The following is a 26,357-nucleotide window of genomic DNA, read 5'->3' on the forward strand; positions in this document are numbered from 1 at the left end:
ACAAATAATCAGATTCTCCCTTCTTGGAAGAAAACAGTTACTAGAATTTATCTGACTGGCAGGAAGACTGAGATTTTCTCCATCTACCTATCTACAGAATAGACAGGAGCATATACAAAAGTTACAGGTCACACTAGGACTGTGTAAACACATGATTATATTCAGCAAAATACAGTAAAATCATTCCTCTGACAATCTCGATCCTTGTAAAAGACCATGTGCTAACATGGAACTGGAAAATTTTCTATATAGAAATCAGTAAGAGTGAGACTTACAAATTTCCAATGGGATGTCAATCATCAGTCCACAGCCTGTGACAAACACAACAGTTACTGTTATCTCACTGGTAAGAAGTACTGCACTGAGCAACTGGCCATGGTGTATAGTACTATGACTGAATCAATGGTTAAAGGGTAAATTATTTTTCCATAGTTCTATCAGTTTTCCATCAACTGTCAGGCTTCTTATTTTTGTGATTAAACCTCTGTGGGAATAGATTATTTTCCAAGTTAAGTAGCAATGTAAGTCACACTGTATTTGTTAGATGCTAGCAACAATGAAAGCAGAAACATTAAAAGCAAATTCTCACTACTAATGAAAGCTTCTTAATGATTTCAATACTCTTGTCAGTACAAGTGAGTCTCTCATGTTGATCACAATCTTTTTTTTTTTTTGATGCTACACTGTGTGCCCAATGACCTCTTAAGTAACACAGAGAAAACAGAAAAGTTCTTGGGATTTCACAGAAATCAAATAAACGCCCACGGCAACATCCATGGCTCTTACAGCAGTAAAAAGTCAGCACATACTCTTCATCCCATCATTTCTTTTAAAGAAAAGGTGATATTTTGTATTGCTTCACCTATGAGGTAGGTTGCACTTCCATACAAATAGCTTAAATTGGAAATGAAGCCAGCACTAAGCTTGCAGTGAGTGCTGCATCACTGTCTGCTCAAGTCATTTATTAAATCACAAACACAAATTCCTCATTTCAAAAGATAAATAGTAAGTCTTTGACAGCAGAGCGTTGGCCAAGTGCAAACTGGTACCTTCTCCTGACAGAGGTCAGCGGAATTCTGGCTTCAGCCTCCAGACACCTTCACCATTTGGGTTCCTATGAAAGGTGCAGAGATTGCGTAGGAGTTCTCTAAAGACACAAGACTGTGCTGCAGGCAGTTTGGACTCAAACTCCTGCAGTATTTCCTGAGTACTAGCCTCACCATCCACACGGGCCTGGAATGCAATGAAGTTCCGCACATCCACCAGCAATTCATCGTATTCTGTTGAACCTGGGGCTGGAGCTGGTGCTTGGTGAAGATTCTCATCTCCCTCATTCCCTGTCCTTTGTGGTAAAATAAGGTGGTTTCTCGCCCTCATCTTAGCTAATAACGATGAAGAATCTAATACACTAGATGATTCTCCAGTTTCTGATTTTCCATCAAAGTGCCCATTGGTACTATTCTTCACATTTTCCTTCTTCATTGTATCTGCATCCTACAAATGAACATACAGACCATGTATTTTGAGATCCACAGAATCTGTTTAACAAAATCTGCTTGTTGTTTAGACTTAAATAACATATGTGAGCACATTTGTAATACACAGCAAAGAGGCAGTATTTTTTAGTCTCAACTTGAATATATACTATAGAACTTAGGAAGTGAAAGAAAAGCATTGCTGATTTTGAGACAGACAAATGGTGCATGCTGCAGTTTGCTGTATTTGACTAGATAAGATGCTGTATCAAAGAAAGAAGAATTCTTGGGTGACTGAAAATTCCAGAAGTCTACATAATCATATGAAGAACAGGTAAGAGAGTATAAATGAGTATAAATCAGGTCTGTTGCATAAGTCAGAACATTTCATTATATATATATATATTTTGGTGTGTGTGTGTATAGATATAAGCTATTAAAAGAGAAATACTAGCTTGCCTTTCTTACCTTGCGCTTTTTCACAGGTGATGCACAAGTGGAATGTGAAGAAAGCAGCATAGAGTTTCTTTTTTGACCAAACCGACTCCTAAACATGCAAAAGAATTAATTCCATGAGAAATTTCTCTCAATATTAGGATACTTTCGCCAAAGCCAATGACTGGGTTTGTGTTCTAGGATTCTCAAGAGTGCTCTACACAACCTCTCTCTCCTATACTGTGAAACTCTAATGCTTTTTTATACTTCAGAATGGACTACTTTCTAGCTTCAAAACATATCATTTTGTCTTATTAAATATTAAAAAAAAAAAAACAAAAAGTGATACTTGTTACTAAACATACTGGGTACAAAAAGAAATAATCCACACCATTCTAAGGAACTCTTCTATTTTTGAATAAGCAGTGTGAGAAATGAACTTACTTTACTCCTGATGGTGCACCTGAAAGACCACTCACACCTGTCCATGTTGGCACACCAGAAGCAGCTCCTAAGCATCGCTGTCGAGAGACTTTTAAGGCTCTTAGTGCATCTTGCGCCACTCTGTTTGCTTCTGCTTCTACCAGCACATAATCTGCACTGGAAGCTTCCATAATGGCATCATGCTTCATTACACTGTGTACCCCTAGTGAACAGAGCACACAAGAAAAGTTGAAGGAGGACACCTGTTAATTGAAATGGCAATCTTAAATGAATGCCACAATCTTTTTTTTTTTTTTCTTTTCACTTTCAGATCGATTACATTCAGCACTTCAGTACAGTCATTTCTAGTAAGAGATCCCCCTTCTGTCAGCTGAGCAATCAATTTGACAGTAAACCACATTTGGTGTGCAGATGAGGTCATTATTTACAAAAGACTTAGCAATTATGTGGTTAAATTGATCATTTCTATTGTTATGGACAGGACAAACAGAAGTGGAACTCTTGCCTAAATGAAGGTTGGTTACGTATTTATTTCCAAAATAAACACTGTACTACTTTCATATCCAAAGGAGTTTCTGGAAGGCAATCACCACACTCCTACCTGAATTATTTCAACAATGAACATTTTAACACGTCATGACAGTAACAGACTAGATAAACTGCTCTTTCTCATTTGTAAGCTTTGCACACATCTATTTAAATAGCCTGTCACTGTCGCACAAATCAAATAACAAAAATTACCTGTTTTCTTGAAGAGCTTCTCCAAGACATAATCATCATTTTTCTTTGGGTCCAACTCCTTCTCTTCACTGCCCTCCTTCCGGTAGCGCTTTTGTTTCACCAGGTGAGGAATACGCTCCCCTTCAAACTTGGCATCTTTGTGATGTTTCTTCCTAGACTTCTCTTTATGGCTGTCATGTGATAGCATATCCACTCTGTGCTTTGTTTTTGAGGTACGTTTATAATGATTATTATCCAATTGCCCATCATCTGTTTTATCAACCTGCTTTTCCTGAGAGCCAGCTGCACCACACAGAAGGCTAAAATCTCTTTCAACATTTTCATTAGCCACTTCATGTTCTTCTTCAGTCACCGTGGCATTCTCTGAAGACTCTACATCACCTGGCAATGATTGGGACAGAGATATATCAGCTCTTTCCAAGCTTTCTTGCTTGCTTTTATTCACTGAATTTGTGTCTGTAGCAGTTTGTGCAATATCTTTTGCATAGCTCTTTTGATCAAAAGTTTCCAAATTTCCTTTAGCTTCCTCGCTGGTCTCTATTGCTTTAGAAGAATTTGCCACGTGGCTGGTTAAGTGGGAACCAGATGACTTGCTGTACTTCAGTGAGTTGCTTTTTTTAAGTTGCAGACCATCTTTCAAAGTGTCATCATCATCAGCTGGCCTCTCAAGTTTCCGTTTCAATTGGTGTTTGGGGACTTGAACATCTGAACCAGTACCTGAGGGATGAATAAGGTTAGTATCAATTTATCAAACACTTCAAACATATATTTTTTTTCCTATTAAAATATTAGGAAAAAAGTGTACCTGCAAAAATTGCACTTGTTTCTGTCCCTTGAGACACATCTGGGCTGCTCAGAGTGAATAGCTCATAAAGATCATTGGATTTGAAAAAGCGCCTTTGCTTAGGGTCTTTCAGCACTCTGTTTGTTAAAAACTGCTTGAAGATTTGTCTAAAACCAAACAAACCAAAAGTAATTTATGCAGGAAACAACATATAGTTATGTGTAAGTACTGACTACAGTACTTAAACAGAAAACTGTAAGCACAAATGTTACCCTGCAGAATGATTAAACAGTGGGAAGATGATGCTAGTTTCTAAAAGACAATCTTGAGTTGGTAACTTTCAAACAACCAACTAAATTGTTAAGCATGGGGATTTACTGTTTTGCAACAATCCCATTACACAACAGGTAACCACCATCCTGAAATGTCCTGTGAGGCATCTGTTAACTAAGCAATAAATAACTTCACAGCTAGTGCATTTTTTTTTCTTATCCATTAAAATTGAAAAGCTCACATATGTAGCAATCAGAAAGCTGTTTAAATGAAAAACAAGATCATGTTAAAATGTCATTTTTAATATTTGAAGGAATCAAAGGCAGTGTGGTATCTCATAGTGTAATGGTGAGGATTGGATGGCAATCAGAGAAAAGAGAAAACAGGATTTGAGAGGAAAAAAGCCTGCTAGTATTTGTAGATCTACTTTTATGCCACTACCATACAACATAATTTTTGATTGTCATAAGCATTATTATTAAATATTAAATGTATTATTAAAAATACATCCCAAATAGAAATGGGAATCAGTTCTAAAGAAGTATTATCATCATCATTTTGGCTCTGCTGGCATTAAACAGAAAAATAGTAAAAAAAATTTAAAAAATATTTAAAAATACTATTTAAAAAATAGTATTTTTAAAATGTGTAAATGTCAAAACTACATTCAAACATCAGCATCAGGTACTGCAGTGCACCCATCAGAAGACTTCTGGAGTTCTAAGGAATTAACAGCTTCATAGCTTTCTGCATTATTTGCAGAGAGGAAAACATAAGGCAAGAAGAAAAGTGTGCTAAGTCTATTGCACTGTTCGTGAAATAAAATAGATTTCTGATGGCAGGTCCTGACCCTTAGAGCCTACTTCCTTGATGTGGTCACTATTGTTCAAACACATACATGCCAGAAGGATGCAAGCCAACCAACAGCGGATGCTTTGCATCAGTGTGGTAAAGCAGAGAAAAAAAAACCCACTCAGTAAGTGCTGGTATTTCATTATTTAGAACTTTCCATTCATTCATCTGCATTTTCAAAGAGGATATTCCTGTTCCAAATAGCTACCTAGCAGGAGGATTCCCACGCATGTTGTTCACTTGGAATTCACGTGAGTGAAGCTAACTACTGAAAAAGCTGAATGGGAAAGCAAACAAAAATATTTCATTATTCAGAAATGCAAGCACTTTAAGACTCCAGCTACATTTTTGAATAAGTAGCATGAATATGACTGTCAGTTCTTAATTCTTGAATTTTGGAACAATTTGGGAATAAAATAAAACTAGGCTTGAAGCACAGCAAATATATGTTCATGCAGCATTTATCTTTACATATTCTAAGGATAAAAAAAGCTTGCTGATTTCACTTTGCACCTCAGACTTATCAAGTTTCATCTTCTGAATAAGCAGCCCATTTTCTGTGCTAAGGCTTATACTCTCCCTTACTGTGAAATCTTTGTATACTGGACACAGCTGCTAAAACAAAGTGAAGTACATTTAGCATGTGGGTTTTAGAGCTAGAACTACGCATGCCTGTCATGGTGAAGGCAGGGGGTTGCATTCTATGTGAGCACACACTCAGGTATGTTATTGTTAGACAGTCTCAGGTTTGCTGCAAAAATTCTCTTGAGCACAGGACTATATCATTTTGATCATTTGAATCGTTTTGACTGACCTGTGGTATATCTTCTCTTCAATAGTACCTGCAGTGAGAAGTCTGTACACAGTCACTTGTTTCTTTTGACCTATTCTCCAAGCACGTTCACGAGCCTGGAACACAAAAGGTTTGGTTACCAGACATTAGCCTTCTAGATATATTTGACAGGGAGCTATCAATACCAGCATATCAAACCTAGTTTAGACATTTAACAAGTTCAACTAGCTATATTGTTGTAGTATTTCTGCAGCATTAGAACAATTAAGTCAGGAGGAGAGGAAAACAATTTAGAAAGTATATGTATGTAGGAAAACAAGAAACCAATTGTAATAAGAAACCTATGCAAAATCTAAAGAAAAAACTAACATCTTAAAATCAGAACTCATTCCTAAGGTAAATACTTTAAACAGACTTGTTCTGAAAGAGTTATTTCAGAAGTCATCTTTAATATAAAGTTTTCCTCCTTTTTTCTAAACTGAAAACTTTCATAAAAAACTGTCAAAGCAACCACTAAAGCAGACCTTTCTAGGTTCACATACTTGCAGATCTCAGGATTTCTTTCCATCAGAAATAACATATTCCTCTCAAACACGTACGCCCCAAGTACTGTTAAGGGATCTGGTAACCCAGAGTCTCATCATTAAAAGCAGCTTCTCTAAAGACATAGATACATATGACCAGTGAAAGTCAACTTAAGCAAAATTTTTCTCCTTTTCTTACTCTGCATTGCCACCATGAACAGTCATGTCAATTCAGTGGCTGAACAGCTGCATTCTTCCTTGCAAAACATCTATTATGTTTATTTATTAGGAAAAAAACCAACAAACAAGCCATTTCAACTGTTTGTTTTGCTACATTGATTATATGAGTCCACACTATTGAAGAGTGGTAAGATATAACAATATAAAGGGGATGTGGTGGGAACCACTGACAATAGCTTTTCCAAAAGAGCAATCATAATATGGAACTGTCCCCTAATTGACCACTGCTGGCAACAACAACTTAGAAAGAATAACACAGTGCTTTAAGACTGAGGAAACAGATCTCATTCTATCTTCAGTTTTACTTCACTGTAGCTGTTGAACAGAATGCAATGAACAAACTCACCTGTGTGTCTGTACTGGGATTCCAGTCAGGATCATAAATAATAACCCTGTCAGCACCAGTCAAATTAACTCCAATACCACCAACACGAGTTGTCAGAAGAAAAATAAATATGGATTTGTCCTGTAACACAGAACAGAACTTACTAAAAGAAGATTTACCTAAGTACAAGATCAATTTTGTTATGTCCTGCATTCTTTTATTATTATTATTTGCAAAGATCCAAAGAGAGCTAAATTTCCTTGTGTAGCTAATATCACTTTTGACAAATACAAGTAGTTTGATCTAAATTTCCTTTATTGTTGCCCAATAAACTTACTTTTCCTTTTCAACGTTTTTTTTTCTTAGCAGAAAATTTTTATTTAAACAATGATGACATATTCCCTCTCACACTAAGAAAGTGGTTTGATTTGACTGAACTTCCGAAATGCAAAGTATTTAAAAACAGACAAAAAATGAAAACCAGTAATTCAAGCTAAGCTCAGGCACCATACTTTATGATAGGTATTAGCATATGGGATCAAACATCTCACCTCATTGTATCTTGTTATAAGGGGTTGTCTGGATGCTATGGTTGTAGTGCCATCCATCCTGAGGTAGGAATAGTTTCTGTCTCGAACAAAGACTTCAAGGATCTGCAACATCTGTTGTGATGGAAAAAAAACAATGAAACCCAGATGTTTCTACTAAAGACTAAACAGGCATCAGATGGAGTTGTGAGAATTTCTGGTACTAAATGTAATGCCAGTCAAACAAACAATTTGTGAATCTTAAGTTAGCAGAAAATTCATCAACTTATGGTAATTGGAGTAAACTAAAGAGTAGTTATTTCATTGCTGAATGGAAGACTGGAATGTTTGTGCTTGGCATAGGAAACCATGTCCTGTGATCTCAAGCCAATTTAACCAAGAGGTTCAGCATTCCAGGGAATCTACATAAGACAAAATAATGAATATATAGAGAAAATGAATGAAGGTCACTGACTCTGCTACCGGCCCAAAGCACACAATTCTTAGGATTAGATGTTATCTGACCACCAGTTTGATCCTGAAATTATGCAGAAGGGGCAATAGATACATCACCACTATTTCAGGCCAGTACTGCATGGTTACAACTAATACAAGCTTCGACTCAGTATATTCAACTTGAGCAACAGTTGCCACAACATTGTCAACAACATTGGAAATAAAGCTTGTGAGCTATGAAACTGGTCTTCAATTATTACAGTGACATTAGACTTTGTTTTTTTTTCCTCCAGTAACATGTTAATTTTATAAGAAGGCCACCAAAAATAACTGTTTTAAATTACAAGTCTTGTTAGGACAATCACACTTTTTAGTTTTACTAATAAGAAAACAAAAAGCAAAGAGCTCATCTTACCTGCCTTGACTGAGTGAAAAACAACACTCTGTGACCTTGCTTGTGCCATATTTTCAGCAAGGACTCTACCACTATCATTTTTCCAGAACGTTTCCAATATCCAAACTGATCTGCTTCCTCCATGTCAGCATCTGGTAAGCACTTCAAAATCTTGGGACCACCAGAGAAGAGGTCAGGGTGGTTGCAAATCTTCCTCAAAGCTACTAGTCCTGAGAAAACCTGAACAACAGAAAATATCTTTTTTATTGCTTGACAACTACTTACATCTACATGTGTTGTGAATGAGAAATAACAATGGATTAACCTAATCATAAACAAGATGAGTGCTTTTAATAGTGGTTTGCTCTTTAGAAGAACTAGTGGATGCCAATACTTTTGTTTCATGTAACATTTTGGGAAAAATCAGTATAGGAGAAGGTCAATGAAAATATATTACTGTGTCTTTTCTGATGACAAAGTTAAGTGAATTCTGTGAAAATTTCCACATTAGCAGAAGCAGCCCCTAGTTGTTGTTCATGGTCAAGCTTTTGTTATTCAAAAGACAAAAAAATCCATCAAGTTTGTTCAATTAAATTATTGCATCCGTCCTATCTCCCCTTTGTTTCCCTGTGTTAGCAAGCAGTTTCAAACAGACTTTGAGGATAGCAGGCAAACCCTTTGGAATACATGGCAACAAAGAACAGAGTCAACATACTTAAGTAAACACACAGTGCTGAAAGTGACCACTTTTGATATCATGCTAGAAAAGTTCTGTTCGGTTATTCATTTAATACAACTGACATTAATTCATTTGATATAACTGGCACACAAAAAACTGGTTTGAAAGAAAGTAATCCCTCCATCTTCCATAACTGAAAATCAGATGAGCCAACACATTATTTATGGTCTAGTTTTTCATATTTTAGTCCCGTCATGCCATTACATAGGGACCCAAATTCTACACTCCACAGGAGGGGAAAAAAAAGAAAAGAAAAGCAGACATCCACAAAAGCAGAACTGAGATTGAATGCATTTCTTTTGCTTAGAATCCAGTGAGAAGAAAGTGAACATCAATCGGTGACTTTATCCATCAAGCTCTTCCTGTCAACCTTAATTAATGCCAACCTGCATGTCTCCATTGAGAATCTGGTAGACTTCCTTAGAGTCGATGAAATTTTGATAGACTCGACGCTGCTCATCTGTCAAACGACAAAAGAGGACCTACCAAAACAAAATAAGCAAACAGCTCAACTTGTAAACACCAGACTTTGCAAGTTTTTAAGTTTTACAATACGGAATTTGCTACAACGATGCTTCACAGACATGTCTGACATACTCAATTATAACAATCTCTGTACAGCATCTTTCAAATTAAACTTAGTGAGAATTTTTAGAGAATGAACATGAATGTTGAGATGAGTTTCATCATTTTTCTGTGCCCTTACACAGTTTTTATCTTTTCTTCTCATATTGCTTTAGTTTTGGAAGTGCTGCCATTTTTTAGCTTTACTGAGCTAACCATGCTGTATTAGCATTTTCTCAAAAGAACTTTATAAGGAACGTTTTCCACCATGTGTTTGCTTTGTTTCTTACAAGTTGTAAATTGTTGTTTTCCCATGAGGTACTGACATGTTGGAACACGCAACTTGTACTGTCATTATATGCTCACACTATAAGGCTAATGATTCTTCAGATGATTTCATGAGCTAAAATGGAATAAAATCATTTCCTCACAACCTGAAAGGCTCTCAACATTATGATGGAAGTCAAACTTACATAGTGCCCCAACTGATAATAATAAAAATAAAACTTGTTTAACCTACTTATGATTTCATTATTTAGAGTAAGCAGTCCAGGTTCTTAAGTAAATAGAAATTAAAATTTGATTTTAAAAGGCCATCGGACTGCACAGCAGAAACTGAATCTGCTCTATTAATTTCTTATGTCTTACAAAGAATTACTGGCATGACTGCTTCCCTTTTAGAGGGAGGAGACAGAAAGGGAAAGAGTTAGGAAAAGAAAGCCCAGTGCTCTGAAACCCAACAGGCAGGAGAATCTAATTGTAATAAGCATTTGCAGGAATTTCATTTATTTAAATAATCCTTACAACCTCCTCAGCTTTGAGTCAAAACATTTCCTAAAAAACATCCCATCTCTTTGTAGTGTAAACAGTAAGTTCCAGAGCAAAAGGCTAGAGCTTTGGCAACTTACTACAATTTACAGGTCCAGCTAACTTGCAACATGAGGAACCATGGTTATACATTTCTCTAATGCTTGCAGCGCAAGTTAACCCTTTTACAGCAGGAAACAGTGCTGAATGTCCAAGAGATGCACTATTCTAAAACACTTGTGGTGCACCTGTGACCTATGAGGACTGTAGTAAACAAGCCCGATCACACTTCAAACAGCCTTTGTAAGAGCGTACATGTTCAGATAAGAGCGTACATGTTCAGACTCTGTAAGATTAAGACCATTTAATGCTCAGAAAACAGAGGACAAGAATAAGCAACTTAAAAGCTCTCTGTCTCATCCATAGTTAAAATAGCCTTTCAACTGCTATCAGTACAAAAAGGCTGAACTTTGGAAAGGAAGAGGGCACAGATTCAATAGTAACAAGCAAACCTGTTCATTTTTATCAGGAAGTGAAAGGCTCATTTTAACATCAGCCTTCATTCTTCGCAGCAGGTAAGGGTTTATGGTGTCCCGTAGCACACATGCACATTTGTATGCAGTTTTTACCTGAAAAAGGAAGAAAAGTAAAAAATTGCATTTTGATTCTTAATATTCTAGCAACACACAAAAAGAAAAACTAGTAACAGGAAACTCCTCATTTGTGAGATGGCTTATGATTGATGTGATGCTACAGTTACCAACTTAACACAACATGAACTGCAATAAAATTCACATTAGCTGCAATAAACACCACATAAATAACTTTCCTGAGATACCACTGATTTATCTTGACTAACTCAGTAGAATTTCAGAGATCAGAAGTGAGATTTCTTTCAAAAAACAATCTGAATTTAAACTTGCATAGAACCAAAATCTGCATGAATAACTGCTAACACACATACTGAAGATCAAGAAAAAAGAAAAAGAGGCCTGAAGCAACAGCGGTTACTAGACAATAAGTGAAGATTAGTGTCCACTTGAGACTATTAAAAAAAAAAAAAAAAAAAAAAAAATCGGTACAAGAAAATCCCCATGATCACAGAAACTAAAGGTCACTCCAGCCTCAAATGGAACATATGGTTCCATAATGCGTAATGGATGTGTGAGATGGGTATTAACTGTACATAATGGCTAAAAATACCTTTATTTTGCTTTAAGAAAAATGAAGAATACAATAAATTATTGATGTGTAAAAAAACCAAATTGGCTATCCAATTAAGTAAATTACTAAGCTTTGGACAAGAGAAGTACTTAGCTTGAAAAGAAAATAAAACTTTAGAAGTGTGTATGTGCAAAATATTTTGAATAATATTTAAAAGCAAATATTTAAGTTTGAAACTTTTAGTTTACAGATTACTGAACAGTTTAACTATTAGCTAATTTGAAATGTGCTTAAGATGTCAGAGAACCACAACTATAAGTATTAATAAGAGTACTTAACCAGAAAATAACATTCCAAATGATTTCTGCTTTCAAATTAAATAGTTTACATACTCTCAGGATTTCTGAAACCTATTTCAGTTTTGTAAAATGAAAACAGCTTTCAGTTTTGACTGAAGCATTCCTCCAAAGCATGTGAAATAATTTGCTGAGGCTTGAAATCAAATGGGAAAGTTCTATTTAAATACATTAAAATCTAAGATTTGTCTTTTCCCCACACTTGCACATCTCTACTTCATTTCAGACAAAACTTATAATGATTCCAACTTTCTTGACAAGAAACATTTGTATTTATTTTTTATCCCTACATAGAAAAAATGGTCTCATTTTGTTGAACTGAATTTTTTTCCACATACAGAGAAGTAAAACATAGATGTGTGACTATTGTTTGTGCGTAGAACGCACAGCAAGAAGTACACTTAAAAAAAAATATATCAAGTCTTGAAACAACAGAAGAGTTTCTAGTGAAATTTTGAATGCATTTACCTGCACAGGAGAGGCATTGGAGTATCCTCCCATGGTTATCGGAACAGAAAATTGCTCCATGAACACAGGTAGTGTTCCCAGTTTCCCTGGGAATACAAAGTCAAAGAGGGACCAGAGCTCCTTCAAGTTATTTTGCATAGGGGAACCAGACAAGATGATGCGATGGGGTGTGCGGAACTATTAATAAAAAGAGAAACAAAATTAAGCCACTGTCATTGCTCATAGAGTAACACGATCCCTGTCTCAGAGGATTTGCAATTTCACCACCGATGAACTCTCATTTTAAAATAATGTATGGCCTCACACTCCTGAAAGAGCCAACATTCTGTGAGATATCACCTGTAAACTCTTAGCAGAAAATAAACACCAACAACTGACAGTTGTGCCTAATAGTAAATTCCTCCACAATTCAATGTTTGATGATTTTCTCTGTCTTACCCCTATAAATACTGATGCAGACTCATTTAAAATATTAACTAAATTAAACAGTCAAATACACACTGCTGCTATTTATGCTTTTACTCCTTATTAATGGTTGTTGGTATAATACAGGCTATTAGATTTTGGAAGGCAACTCCCACCCCTCAAAAAATAATCTTCCATTTGTTTTTGATAAAATACCTGCTTGCATGCAAGTGTGACTGCAGCATTTGGATTTCGGATTTTGTGACCCTCATCCAAAATCACATAATGCCAGTCATAGCTGTGGATGTTATCTTGCATCAGTCGAATGTATGAATAAGACGTAATTAAAATTCCATGGCATGAAGCAATTTCTCGTATTAGTTTCACCTAAAAACCAAAAGGGGAAGGCGTCAGTAACACAATGAGACTGAAAATTCAGACTTGCTGAAGTACATGCAAAAGGTACACACACAGAAAGTTCTGAAAGAGCAGAACAATTTTCTTTGCAAACAAAATCAGCGTAGAAAAGTCTTTGATGACGTGACTTAACTATAAAAAAATTGAAGTACATGGGAACTGTGATAGAACAGAACTGGACTTGAAGCCTGATAAGAAGGATCCAGGTTTGTTTTTTTTTTTTCCAAAGGCAATACCTGTAACTCAAACATGGAATTTCACCCAAGTAATTAGATTCTTTGAATTCTTTTATATGCACTTTACAAACCTACCTGTGTGTACTGCATCCAAGATATAACAGAACTTTAGAAGAAAATAAAAAAGTGAAAAATGAGAACAACATCAAAATATTTGCTAAATCCTTAATTTTGTCATAACTTTCTCATTAATAGCCTTTTCAGGTATTTTTGATGTATTTATTTTTATTAGCCACCAAATTGCATACTTCTCTAGTAAGCTATACTCTTTCCCCTGTTTTTTACTAGCCTTTTTAGCTGTAAATTATCTAGGTCAGGACCTGTCTTTATCACCTTCATTGAATATGTTCACAGAAACCACAGTACTCAAGAATCTAATTTTTCCTGCATTTATCCTTCATGTATAAATCTAGTTGAAAAGTGATTTCACTATACAGGAAGGAAAAGAACACAGAATGTTATTTATTTATTTGCATGGATTTTAGATAAATCCATCAAGGTGCTTAGCTGCTACAGAAACCAACTGGAGTTAGGTGCTTAAATATCTTTGTGTATCAGGACATAAATTAGTTTCTTGAAGCTCACATAGGAAAGGGAAAACAAAACCAATTTTTTTTTTTCCATCCCCTCAGGGGAGTCTCCTGACTATTATCTTTTCTCTGCCATATTGTGCTTATACAACAAGTAGGAAAGTAGGACTTGGTCTTTAGTTGCTGCCACAAATACCGAAAAAAGCCATCAATCCAGCCCATGTGAAAGACATATACATGGTAACCATCAATTCTAAACTTTTGTATTAAATTACTCTCCATAGTCAAGTTCCACGCAGAAGTAATCCCTGTCTTCAGGTAGAGGATGTCCAAGTTAACTCAAATTCTGTGGAAACTGAAGCTCATTCTGTATTAAGAGCTTCATGACCTTCGTGCCTTTTTACATAGGAATTCAGTATTAGGGCACACTAAGCAGCTACTTGGTAGTTTTCCAAGAGCCGCACACATTCATCCCTAATGCCGAGCCTGCAGTGGGAAAGTGAAAGGAAATTTCACCATTGATTTCATGTATGCCATATTAGCAGATGGGTAAAAACAGAACATGAAGAACTTTAGGCAATTCTGTATTAAACAAACAGTTAATGTAATTTAAATATATATATATATTTAAGGTAGAATCACCACAGAATTTAGTTAAAGTGAAGACAAAAGAGGAAAATAATACGATTCCTAAAATATCTACAAATTCCAAAACATCAAGAACATTTTTTGAAGTGCCTTAATAAGGAAAAAGTCTTCATGGATTCTGGTGTTTCCACGGTCTTGTAAAATTTCCTACAATAACTTCTTGCTCAGAGATATAACTTGCTCAGATTAAAAAATACCTCTTCTGCAATTAACTGTTCAAGAATTCCTACTTTCTGATTATCACCTCTTTAGACAACTGCAGCATTAAATACTGTTGACATCACTACTGTCAAAAAAATACGCAATCTTTATAACAACATATATTTCATATACAGTGGGAATTCTAGGCAGGTGGGAAATCCAAAGCTAAATTCTACCTGGTGCACTGCCCACAGTCTGCAGCGGTGTCCTACAGCCTCAGCAGTGGCCTATCACAGAATATCGCGCACATCTCTATCCAAACACTTAAGACAAATCATCTCGGGCGATTTCAAATTAAAAGCTTGTAAAATATGTAACCTCTCCTAGTTTTTGCAATTAATAGGGTATGTCTGCAATTAGCCTGACTTACGGAATGCTATGCTGTTGTCATTAAAAGATGTTTTGTGAAAGTGCTGCTGTTATTATGGAGGCTCAAGAGACCAATCCCTCCTAGAGGGCAAGCAGTGGACTAGCAGAAAGCAACAGCCATAAATCACGCTGTCAGGTAGCACGGAGAACAGAAGTGAAACACAGGCACATGAAGGCCATTGACTGTAAACACACCACAGCAGAATCCTAGTCAGGATTTACTGAACCTGTAATTAATTAAAGTTTCCTTCAAGCTAAATTTTTAATAAACAAGGATTTCTGCTGACAACGAAGAAATACAACACCACAATTTTAACAGCTTATACTACAACACCTATTAACTGTTGTATTCCTGTGCTGAGGACTTTCTAGGAGGTTGCCTTGGAATAATTTAGAGCCTTTTAAAACATGGTAATGGATTTAACAGTGAACATGCCATTTTTAAGCTGTGGCACTTCAGAATTTATGCTATTTTATCACGTATTCTTTAATTCACAGTTCCTGTTCGGTTAGACTCAGACATGTTGGCATTATTTTTATATTTATTTTCTTGGGAATGCATTTCAGTGAAATATTTCAGCTCATAATCTGTTAAACTGAAAAAAAGAATTTACAAGACTGAATTCAGCTCAGAGACAAATCCTGCTAATGCCAAAAGATAAGACAGTTGTGCACTAGCTTTGAAATTCTGAAGTCTGGTACTTAAAAACATGCTAATGAATACAAAAACAATGAAATACATGGAATGAGGCTGGTATTATAGTTTTGTTCAGCATAGCATTTCAGGCTTTTACAATTCAAGGACAGTATTTCCACCTAAGATGGTGATGCCACTGATTGTGTTGATCATTGACTCATCTTCTCTGGGATGCATGTACTGTACAAAGACTAGAAGATTTTCAGCAAATACCATTGCTTAAGGCTAAAATGTTTCAGTGATGTATTCTATGGACAAACTTTGAAGAAAGCTTTTTCACCCTGCTGATGACCTTTCAGTAGCTACAAGTTGGTTTTTGAAGCTACAAAACCACAATTGTTTTGAATGATGCAGATACAGAAATCAGATTTATCTTTTTAGCTGTTAAAGTAGTCTTTTTAAAAAATACTTAAGAGAACATAAACTCTTCCATATTATTATGTATTATAATGTTAATATTTTTAAATAGAAATATGTATGTAGCACCAGACTCAAAGAATTAGACCAGTGATAGATATGAAATTCTCTAAACTTTGTCATACCTTTAAGGCACACATGAACTCACCAAGACAATACCTAGTCACTTGGATAACTATATCACTTATCAATCAAAAGTGCACTGTTCAGCAGTCTTTTCACTATCTCATAACCAACCATTAAGCCCAGAGATCCATAAATTCAGCCTATAAAACCTCTAATATTTCCCTACCCCCAACAAAACAATCTAAATGGCACCATGAAGAGGCTTCAACAGAACACATTACAATGTTTAATAATGTAAATGTTGCAATAAAATGAGCTAGAGCACTTACTACATATTTAAGAGGAATGTTATTTGTTGTGGCATGATACAAAGTTTATCTGAGTTGAATACCTAGCACAGAAACAGAGTCTACAGCAAAAATTAAGGCTTTATAATCAGTTATGCCAAGAACTTTAATCTTTGTAATCTAGCGTGAAGGTAGAAGACAAAAATCAACAGTATGCAAAGTCATCTTCAAGTACATGGTTCCACAGGTGCAAGCAACATGAAGGGATGATTGCTTTTGAGGGCTACATCTTCCCAAACATCTGACTAGAATAAATGAATATGTAGGTAAGGCTTAACAGACTGGATCACATTACCAAGAAATAACATCAGTGATATTTGTGCTAAACACTGACAAATTAAAAATTCAGCCTTAATCTCAAGAACAGCCTCCTCTCACATTTGCGATGTGAAATCAAGATAACTGAAGTACATCCTTTCTCTCAGACTGTATACTTTTATACAAGTGCTCATGTATCATCAGGTTTTGGGAAAAAAAAAAAACAAAAAAAAACAAAAAAAAACCCCACAAGTTCTCTGTACAGAAGGCTTTTTTTTCCCATGTCCCCTTTTCTTAACTATAAATAAATATTTTTGATATGCTATACTGGATATACTATTTTATTTTCTCTCATTATTAGGGGCGTCAGAGCTCTTGGTATTTTCAAGTCAGTTTATGCCATAACAGGTTTGAGTGTAAACTACTGCAGGAGGTTAATAGCATAAAACAGCACCAAAGGACACAGCTACAATTGCAGTACCACACTCAAACTGAAAACTGACTTTATGGAGAAGGACTACTATTTCAACCTGATTCTTCCCACGACACCCAATTTACTCACATTAATCATCACAGAAGAACCAAACGATCTTCTGTTATCACAAATGGAGAGGGAATAAAATCAAGTGTTACATTTCGTCCAGATGGCCTCAGACTAGATCTGAAGTCTTGGAAACCTATCCAACTTCTTGTTGCGTCTACCTTCCACAATCTAAAGTACCAGTTACCAGTTTGCTTTCCCTTGAGGATAGCCGAAAGCTGATGACAGCTGTTAGCTCTTTCAGCCACAAAATACTGCACTGCCTTATGGTACACCTGTCATTACTAAACTCTTTTTCTCCGTAATCCTCATTCATTAACTTTAAGATCAATATATCTTCATTTTTCTGAAATCATTTGTTCCTCTTCCACAGACCTGCACAGAATGAGTTGCAATACTATATTTAATCATAAGCAACCCAATGCCCTATTGCTACAAGGTAAAGCACTTCACAAAATCCATGAAGATATTCACTGTCTGATGTCCACTTAATTCAGGGGACAACAGCCTTCTTCCACCGTCCTTTTGTTAGCCCAGAGGCTGTAGTAACCTTTCTTACTCTAAAAATAGAGAGCAACTTTCAGTTCCATGATCCTGTCTGTTTGCAATCTAATTGTCACCTAATTGTCCAGCACAAATTTCATACACTTGATAATCAATCACAGTTCACTATCAGAACAATAGGCCAATCCTAGAACTGTCAGTTTAATTCCAAGCATGTCTGTGCATTATTGAGACCACACATGTGCACTGTCTTCGCATTTGGCCACAAAAATTAATATTAACTATAACATTTGTGATCCTACACAGTCTAATCACAATTTTCATTTGTTAGGAAGAGCATAAGGGCTGAATGGTCCCTGAGTACTAAGAAGTTGACACGTGCAAAGCAGTCTCCTGTAAAGCCACAGGTAATCAGAAGACAGAATTATCACAAGATTAGATCAGCCCCAACGTATTCATGGAAAGAGTGCACACTGAAAAGAAATTGCAGGTGGGAGTAAATCATCTGACCTGCACTGTGTGTGATCTAATTTTCAGTGTGCAAGTGAGATTTCTGATGAAACATTAGCAGCAAACTCTCTTTTTCCAGGTATAAAGACAACTAGGATGGGAAAGTATTTGCAATGATGAGGGTGTCAATTTCATCTCTAAGGTGGCAAGTGACAGAACACGAGGAATGAGTCCCAAGTTGCACCAGGAGAGGTTTAGATTGAATATTAGGAAGAACTTCTTCATGGAGAGGGTAGTTAAGCGTTGCTACAGGCTGCCTAGAGAAGTACAACTTCAGAAGTATTTAAGAAGTGTGGTACTAAGGGAATGATTCAGTGATGGGACTCAGTAGGTCAGGGTGATGGTTGGACTCAAAGATCCTGAAGGTCTTTTCCAACCTAGATGATTCTATGATTTTTTTTTTTTTTTTTTAAATTTATTCAAGTCACAAGCTTGGTCTTTTTAAGGAGGTAACAAGGAATAAATGTGCATGAGATAATGATGACATTAGCAGTGACACTTTTTAAGGCATTCTGTTGCAGCTATCAAAAGATGGACAAAATTAGAGTACTGAACGTGCCTAAGGTGCATCAAGATTCTGTAAGTTCTTGACAAAGCATTAGTGAGACAACAAGGGGAAGTAAAATCCTGAAATCTTGACTATGCTCGCAGATGGAAAAAATTTGATCCAGTTTGTCAAGTTCATTAATTAACAAATACCCCAAAATAAACACACACAATTTAATTTAGGAAAACATACAAACATGTTACTGAGAGCAATAGATTTTTAGGGATTGAAGACATACCAAGTTAATTGAACAACAGGAAGCTATTAGCACATTAGAGCGTACTGTTTCTTTTTTGCCATGTACTGTAAAATGGCATCGATTACCTCACAATACGTTTAATCAAGTGCAATTAAGCACCATATCATTTTAATGTTATTACAAGAAATTCAATAAATATTTAAAGAGAAATTTAAAAATGCTTTGCTGAATCCTGCAAATCCTTTTAGTACCCAAAATCAGTCAGGAGAAAACAAAAATAAAATTTTTCCCTTTTTTGTTCAAGCAAGGTATCAGGGATGGACAAGTCTGGTTTGTCTGAGATTTCATCTGAAGAAATGGAATAAAAACATGCATATTAAAACATTGGCCAATAAAATCAAAAGACAGAAAAGACACTGCTTGAACAAAACCAATAAAGTATCATCATCACTAAGAGAAACCAGGTGATATGAACTGACATATTGGCCAAGTGAAGAGAAATTAATGTCTTTTCCATTCTTACATAGAAGCACTCCTAGCGATTAAACCTCAGATATGCCCAACTTCAGCAGAAAGGCTTCAAATCTTCTCAGAACAAATCACATAAGTTAGTTACAATTACATGAGCACCACTGGTTAGATATTACACTGTGTTGGCTACTCTAAATGGTTAGACTTGAAGAAAAAATTACACGCTAACATTAAAACCAAGATGCACTTTAATTCCATAATAAGCTGCGTCATGGCTAACATTGCAGGGGCTCCATAGCAAGCCCAAAGTACATGCAGTCTGGTTTGAAAGCAGTTTAGCCAGGTTACTATTGACTTCAGTACAAGCAAAGCATTCTGAAGGAGAAGCCTGTTATAATGTTTACTTTGCTTAGGCAGTTCTATTCCATAATATAATATAAGTGTACTTCCAGTTATTGTTTTTGTCTGGTTACCTAACAAATCTATACAAGACAATGAACTTAGTGACCTTTTTAAAGAATCAAAGAGTACAAGCTTACATAGAAACATTCAGGGGCATGGAACACAGGACACTTCTTTTTTTTTGCTAACGCAGAAAAGAGACAGGTTTCTGGAATTACAAAATGAATATTTACCTTTTTGTTGGTGTAAGAACCAGTTTCATGGAGAATGGCAACCCTAAATGGAGGCCACCATGTGTGGAATTCTTTTACCCACTGATGCATCACAGTAGCCGGACAAACAATCACTGTTGGACCCAGTCCCTGGTACCTAACCAAGAAACAAAACCAAACCAAAATCTTTAACATAAAATAAATACTTTATATTGTGTGTCTTATTAAAATAACCTGGTACACAGAAAAGCTACAAAAATAATGTACTTAGAAGAAAAGGCAACAAACTCATGAACCCAAAAGCTCTTCATCAAGTTTCAATGCAAATACAGGCTAGAGATGGGTTACTCAAAGCATACAGATTTACGAACAGACCATTGGCGTGAAAGCTCATTTGCTTCTTCTATCACAACTTATATAACAACAGATCTTTCCCCTCTGTAAATTTCAGAATCAGATCAGTTTACAAAATGAAATTTCTACTAACTTATTTTGAAGAATATTTCTTCAGAAAATGTCGCAAAAAATAAAGCTGCATATTTTGAATGTTCAAGAATAGCCTTACTGTTTTCACTCTCAAGCACTTCCAAACACAACAACCTTCACACTTCTGCACAGTAAGGAACACACAGTTATATCCATTTAACAGAAAGAGAGCTGATAAACACTATGGGAAAGGCTGCTGTATGAATCTGGCACTGCAGTACACAAGCTCCCTCTATACATCAAGGCAATAAGAGGTGAGCTGAAAGTCACTCAGGTTGACAACACAACTATGCCCACTCTTAACAATGCCTGCTTCTCAACCAGACCGACCATGAGGTCTTCTAACTTTAGGTCTGCTTACTAAACAACATGGCTTCCAAGTAGAAGCTATCCAGCTAGAGTTAGTGCATTCCTCATTTTTCCTGCAGAAAATACTTGACTGTGCACAGATCAAGATGCTTTGACTCTCTGCCTTAAAACACACAGACAAGTAAGAAATTTCACCAAAAAAATAAAGCTTATTTTTTCCCATGCAATAACTATTGTGGAGGATTTATTAAAAAAAATGCACCAGAAACCAAAGCAAAAACAAAAACAAAAAACATCCAACCAAACAACAATAACAAAACTCAAACCAAAACCAAAAACCAGAATACATGATGGTATATACAGAAAGAATGTTGCAACTTGAGTTTATATTTTGGCATCTTCAAAGTTTCCTTGTAGTTTCACAGAAGCATCTTAGATCTTAAGCTGAAACTAAGTAGCAATGCTAAGAGAACTGTCCTGAATATCCTGAAACATTTCTATGAATTCAGTCATCCTCCAACAAGGGCAAACACATACCAGCAAATATACCAGCTCAAAGTAATCTGTAGAGAAGCAGCCACAGAAGAAGCAGTCATACCAAGTAAATCAATTGGCTTGAGTGATGCAGTACAGCATAGCAGTTTTTTATATAAAGACTACATCAGGAATCAACTGAAGAATATAAGTCTTCCATGTTTTCTTTTTAATGCACTATTTTACAAGTCATGTACATGCTGTACATAATTTAAATGGATCACTATGAAGTTTTTTTTTTGTTCAGTATACTGCTGCAATGTTTGCTTAATTGCATATCATAATTTACATCAGATAAATAGGCCACCAGAACTAGAAAACTCAAGTATCATTCATGCATGCATTTGTAAATCCAAGAACACCAACAAGTACCTTTCCAGTAATTTCACCTATAACGACAGAATTTCAAAGTATTGCTCAGTAATGAAGAAAGAGCATGAAAGCTCTTGCAAGAACAGCCAGTTACTCTAATACACTTTTAAACAGTAACAAAGATGGAAATTCCTCTGTGTAAGTTACAGTTTTTATTAGTACTACTTTTTTTTGGCATAGGTAATTCCCTGCTGATCAGGAACTTTAACTTCCATCACAAATCAACTTGTGACTTCCTGTAAAGCATTCACCTGGTGTCTTGCCAGAACAAATATTTTAATGTAAAATTTAATAAATGGAACTAAAGGTATTACATCTAATTTAAAATTCCATATTGTGTAAACTATTGATATTAATGTAATTGAGTTTGTAAACAATCCATTTGTGGAAGCTAACCTTAGACACTGTATTGACCCAAAATATCTAGTGTGGCTCATCTGCAAAATGAAGCATCAATGCCTGGAATTCATTAAAAGTGTTACATGTTTAATTTTTCCTGCCCTACAGCTCCATTGTCTCGTAAAATTTTTCCTTTGATGTCCCCCACTAAAAGAATTAAAGGAATATTGTAATTGAAATGTCATTAATAATTCACAGGACCCTCCTCCACCAGCAATACATCTGATGAAATATTAATTGAGCTCCACAGACTGACAGTCTGCAGAGGAGCACTTGCCTGTAATTTGAACCACGAGTCCTGATCTTGCTGTAGCTCAGACCTGCCAAGAAGGCAATTATCTGGATGGTCTTGCCCAATCCCATCTCATCTCCCAGAATCCCTCCTGCCTGCTGGCAGTGCAATTCCCAGAGCCACCTAACACCTGTCTGCTGGTACCTAAAAACAAGGAAAAAGAAGATGGCAAACGTTTGATAATAAAGATCGTAACAGAAAGTACTCATGAATTAATCATTTGGCAGGGTTCTTACACCAGTTACAGTAACATGCTGGATGTGTGTTTTACATGAGTGCTCTATTTACTAGGTCATACATTTTTGATACACTCAAACATTACATGCGACTTTCATTTTTTATGCAATACTAAAACATTTCTAATTAAACTGATAGTCATGGTAATTAGAGGGTATTTTATTTCATGTATATTTCAAGTGTTAAAAATAACTTGGAAAGCTACTCTAACAAAGGCATATATTGTCAGAAGACATGCAGGATCTAATCGATTACATTATTGGAAGATATACCTTAAGGTGAAGGAAAAGTTTGACTTTTAAGTGGTGCAGACTTTACATTCCACTCTGAAAACTGATCACATCTGTCACAATATGCTTCCTTTTCACACAAATTCATTTAGTAAAATTTAATCTCTTTCAATGAAGAAAAAAGACAACAAGGGAAACCGCGTTGGAAGGCAAAACAATAGAAATGATTCCAGTGGATGAGATGCAGCAGAGCGTTGTTATGTGAGAACATCAGTTTAGCTTCTATTCCCAGTCACTCACTGGAAATTGCATAAGCAACAACGTAAAATATATCCCAATTAAAAGAAGTTGATCAGAAAACAACATCTACAACAGCAAGCTAAAAAGGTGGGTATGGGCTGCTGGACCATTTTAAAACATGGTTGTTTTTTTTTTTTTTTTTTACAATGCTATGAAATAACAACAGCATCAGGAATAAAACATTTTGGAAAAGAGAGCTGAAATTGAAAACAAGAAAAAAGTGAAACACCAACATATTTCAGTAATTCAGAAAAAATACATTTTTCAGCATTTCTGTGTCTTGTGACATAGAAGATCAAGGCTACTGGTACTATTCTCTTGGTGGCACACATTGCTGGCGTGCCAAGCACAGCAAAGAACAAAACAGGCTTTTTTTTTTTTTAAATTGGGATTGTTCATTCAGGGGTATTCTCAAATGCACACTTCAAGATTGTATTTCTCACAGAGAAGAATGTTTAGGACTACTGACAACCAACGATACTTGTGTCTGCCAAGTCCTATCAAAAATCAATTTCTGTTGTGATCTGTATGGATTTAGATTAACACTGAAAGGAAACAATCAAACAGCCTGAGTAGTTACAGAAAAGGGATCAAAGAACACAACTAATGGTTCAGACATCATACTCTCTGCTGGTATCTCAAATGCAGTATACCAAGAAGTCTGTAAAAAGCCTTTTTGTTAGCAATGAATTGACCTCAAAAACACAGGAATCCAAATTAAACAACTACAAAATAGTTTCCAGGAGTAGCTCTAAGTAAATGAAGACATGGTTTCCTCCTTACACAGAATTTTCTCAGGTTAACTGCAGATGCTTTTAAGTCAGTCTTGTTTACCACAGTTTTATAGTCCAAGGCAGCACTAACTAAGCAAATATTGCTGAGTATTCCTCAAAGCAGACAGAAGTATATAAAGAAAGCAGATTTTTCCACTTGAACAGATTTACAAGAAAAAAAACAAAACCAAAGAAATAAAAAATGAAAAGCAACTAACCCACCAAAAAAAAAGAAAATCCCCAAACAAAACTAAAAACAGACAACCAGCTTAAGGGTCTAATATTTCTACTGTGAGCTAACTTCTCTGTGGAATTCAATTCACATATGCGAAAGATCACTTACAAAATAGTGCAATACACCTCCTCCTTGGATCAATATACTTCCATGTTTTCTACTGAACTTGTTCAGAACTCAAAGTTTAATGACTATTGACTATGGGCCTTCCTACACTGGAGGTTTCAGCATTTAAGTTACAAGTCAGACAAATCATTCAACTCAATTGATCTTTCTAACCACTTAAGAAGTCTTGCCAACTGACTCATGCTTGCAGGGATACCCTTCATTAGTGAGGCTGATATCTCTAAGATTAATTTCTGATTGTCTGCCTTCTTTCGATTCCCTTTGGGTTGCTCAGACCACACATCCGTTCTCAGGATGATTATTCCTGCAGTACCGTCGCATAAACAACCGGAGACCTCATATTGGCTGTGTATGGTCCTGGCAACTAAGTCAGTAATTCATTTCCATTTCAGAGCTAGTGCTTTCCTTCTGAAGAACTGCAGGACAACAATAATAATTTCTTTGAGGTTAAGACTAAGTGGCCCTGTTGGAAGGGTTACGATGTAAGCCTGTAAGAAACCATAGCTTTCTGCTAGATTAATTACAAGATTTTAGAGTTAGCTTTTGAAAGAGGAGATGGTTTTCCTTGAGTGAAATGTTGCCAACAAAAATGAATTCAAGCATGGAAGTTAGAGAAAACTTATGGGTGAAATAGCAGCTAACTTGTTTAAAATGCCTTTTATAAACAGCTTTTTGAGATTAAGATGAGTTACTTGGAAGTATCACTGGACACAGCAAAACTCTCAAAAAAAAAGGAATGGAAAGCAGTCTTGCCCGAATCTGCAATCCATCATTAATACTAAAGGAATAATGCACTCTCCATATCTGAACGTTTTTCCCAGCAATGTTTTAAAGATCTTATAATATGACTTTATAAAGCTGCTCAAAGAAAAAGTTGGCTGTATTTTTTGCTGGAAGAAAACTTCAGTCACTCTCAGCTCAATCACAGAAACACTTCGATTCCTTGTTTTCATTTATTACCAAGTGCCAACACCACATCTTCAGACTCAAGTCATTTTTATATCACTCTGCACCTGAACTAAAAGAAAGCACATAGCAATAAAAGAAAACATTTACAAAAGGAGACCAGGAGAGCTTCTCAACCCTTAGTTTAACTAATATGCATTTACAATACTTACTAATTGTATTTTCGTAAAACAGCATTTTGTGCTTACAATAACCAACTTTGTTTGAGGTTTGGTCAAGTAGGATTTTTGAAGTTGTTTTTTGTTCTTTGTTTTTCTTTTTTTTAATAACAGAAATAACTGTACCCAAAGCTGTAGGACAAGGCATCTAGAAATCACCACCACTGTCACTACTAATATCGTTATTAACAGCACACAACAACCTAATGTTAAAATGAAGTATAGAACACATACTTAAAAAGCTTTTTGAAGAGAAATCCTGGAACTTTGAAACCCTCTTCAAATTCAGTGTCGCTTTCATCAGAAAGTTCCTCAGCCACAGGATGTTCTTTGTCCTTCAAACGTTCTTTTTGCCACTTCCTGTAAGTGACACAAGAAGTCAGCATTCAATTATTGCATGGAAAAGATTCTATATGAATACTACATTGAATTATTCATCAAGAAGTAAAGAATAAATAAATTTTCTTAGATGTGATGAATTTAAGTGGTAATCCACTGGAGGAGAAAATTATTCATCTAAATGCTCAAAATATTTGACATAATGTGCACGCGCTTCTGAACAGTCATAAGCTTTTGTAATTGTACAGCTAATTATGATTATT

At 35.7% G+C, this 26,357-nt stretch overlaps 1 protein-coding gene across 1 annotated transcript in view; it reads right to left on the reverse strand.

Annotated features, from left to right (window-relative positions):
• Positions 1–1,065: 1,065 nt before the first annotated feature.
• The window catches only part of ERCC6 (ERCC excision repair 6, chromatin remodeling factor), a gene marked incomplete at both ends in the record, with an annotated part of 42,970 nt that continues 17,678 nt past the window's right edge, over positions 1,066–26,357 (reverse strand). The window contains 16 exons of the mRNA XM_079535390.1: positions 1,066–1,494; positions 1,944–2,022; positions 2,355–2,556; positions 3,096–3,812; positions 3,901–4,046; positions 5,819–5,913; positions 6,908–7,027; positions 7,438–7,548; positions 8,285–8,503; positions 9,389–9,484; positions 10,886–11,002; positions 12,362–12,538; positions 12,983–13,153; positions 20,360–20,488; positions 22,712–22,874; positions 25,990–26,115. Of these exons, the coding sequence (XP_079391516.1) occupies positions 1,066–1,494; positions 1,944–2,022; positions 2,355–2,556; positions 3,096–3,812; positions 3,901–4,046; positions 5,819–5,913; positions 6,908–7,027; positions 7,438–7,548; positions 8,285–8,503; positions 9,389–9,484; positions 10,886–11,002; positions 12,362–12,538; positions 12,983–13,153; positions 20,360–20,488; positions 22,712–22,874; positions 25,990–26,115 (3,097 nt within the window). The remainder of the gene's footprint in view (positions 1,495–1,943; positions 2,023–2,354; positions 2,557–3,095; positions 3,813–3,900; positions 4,047–5,818; positions 5,914–6,907; positions 7,028–7,437; positions 7,549–8,284; positions 8,504–9,388; positions 9,485–10,885; positions 11,003–12,361; positions 12,539–12,982; positions 13,154–20,359; positions 20,489–22,711; positions 22,875–25,989; positions 26,116–26,357) is intronic.

Source organism: Tetrao urogallus (assembly GCF_951394365.1).
Source record: "Tetrao urogallus genome assembly, chromosome: 5".
NCBI classification, from domain to species: domain Eukaryota; kingdom Metazoa; phylum Chordata; class Aves; order Galliformes; family Phasianidae; genus Tetrao; species Tetrao urogallus.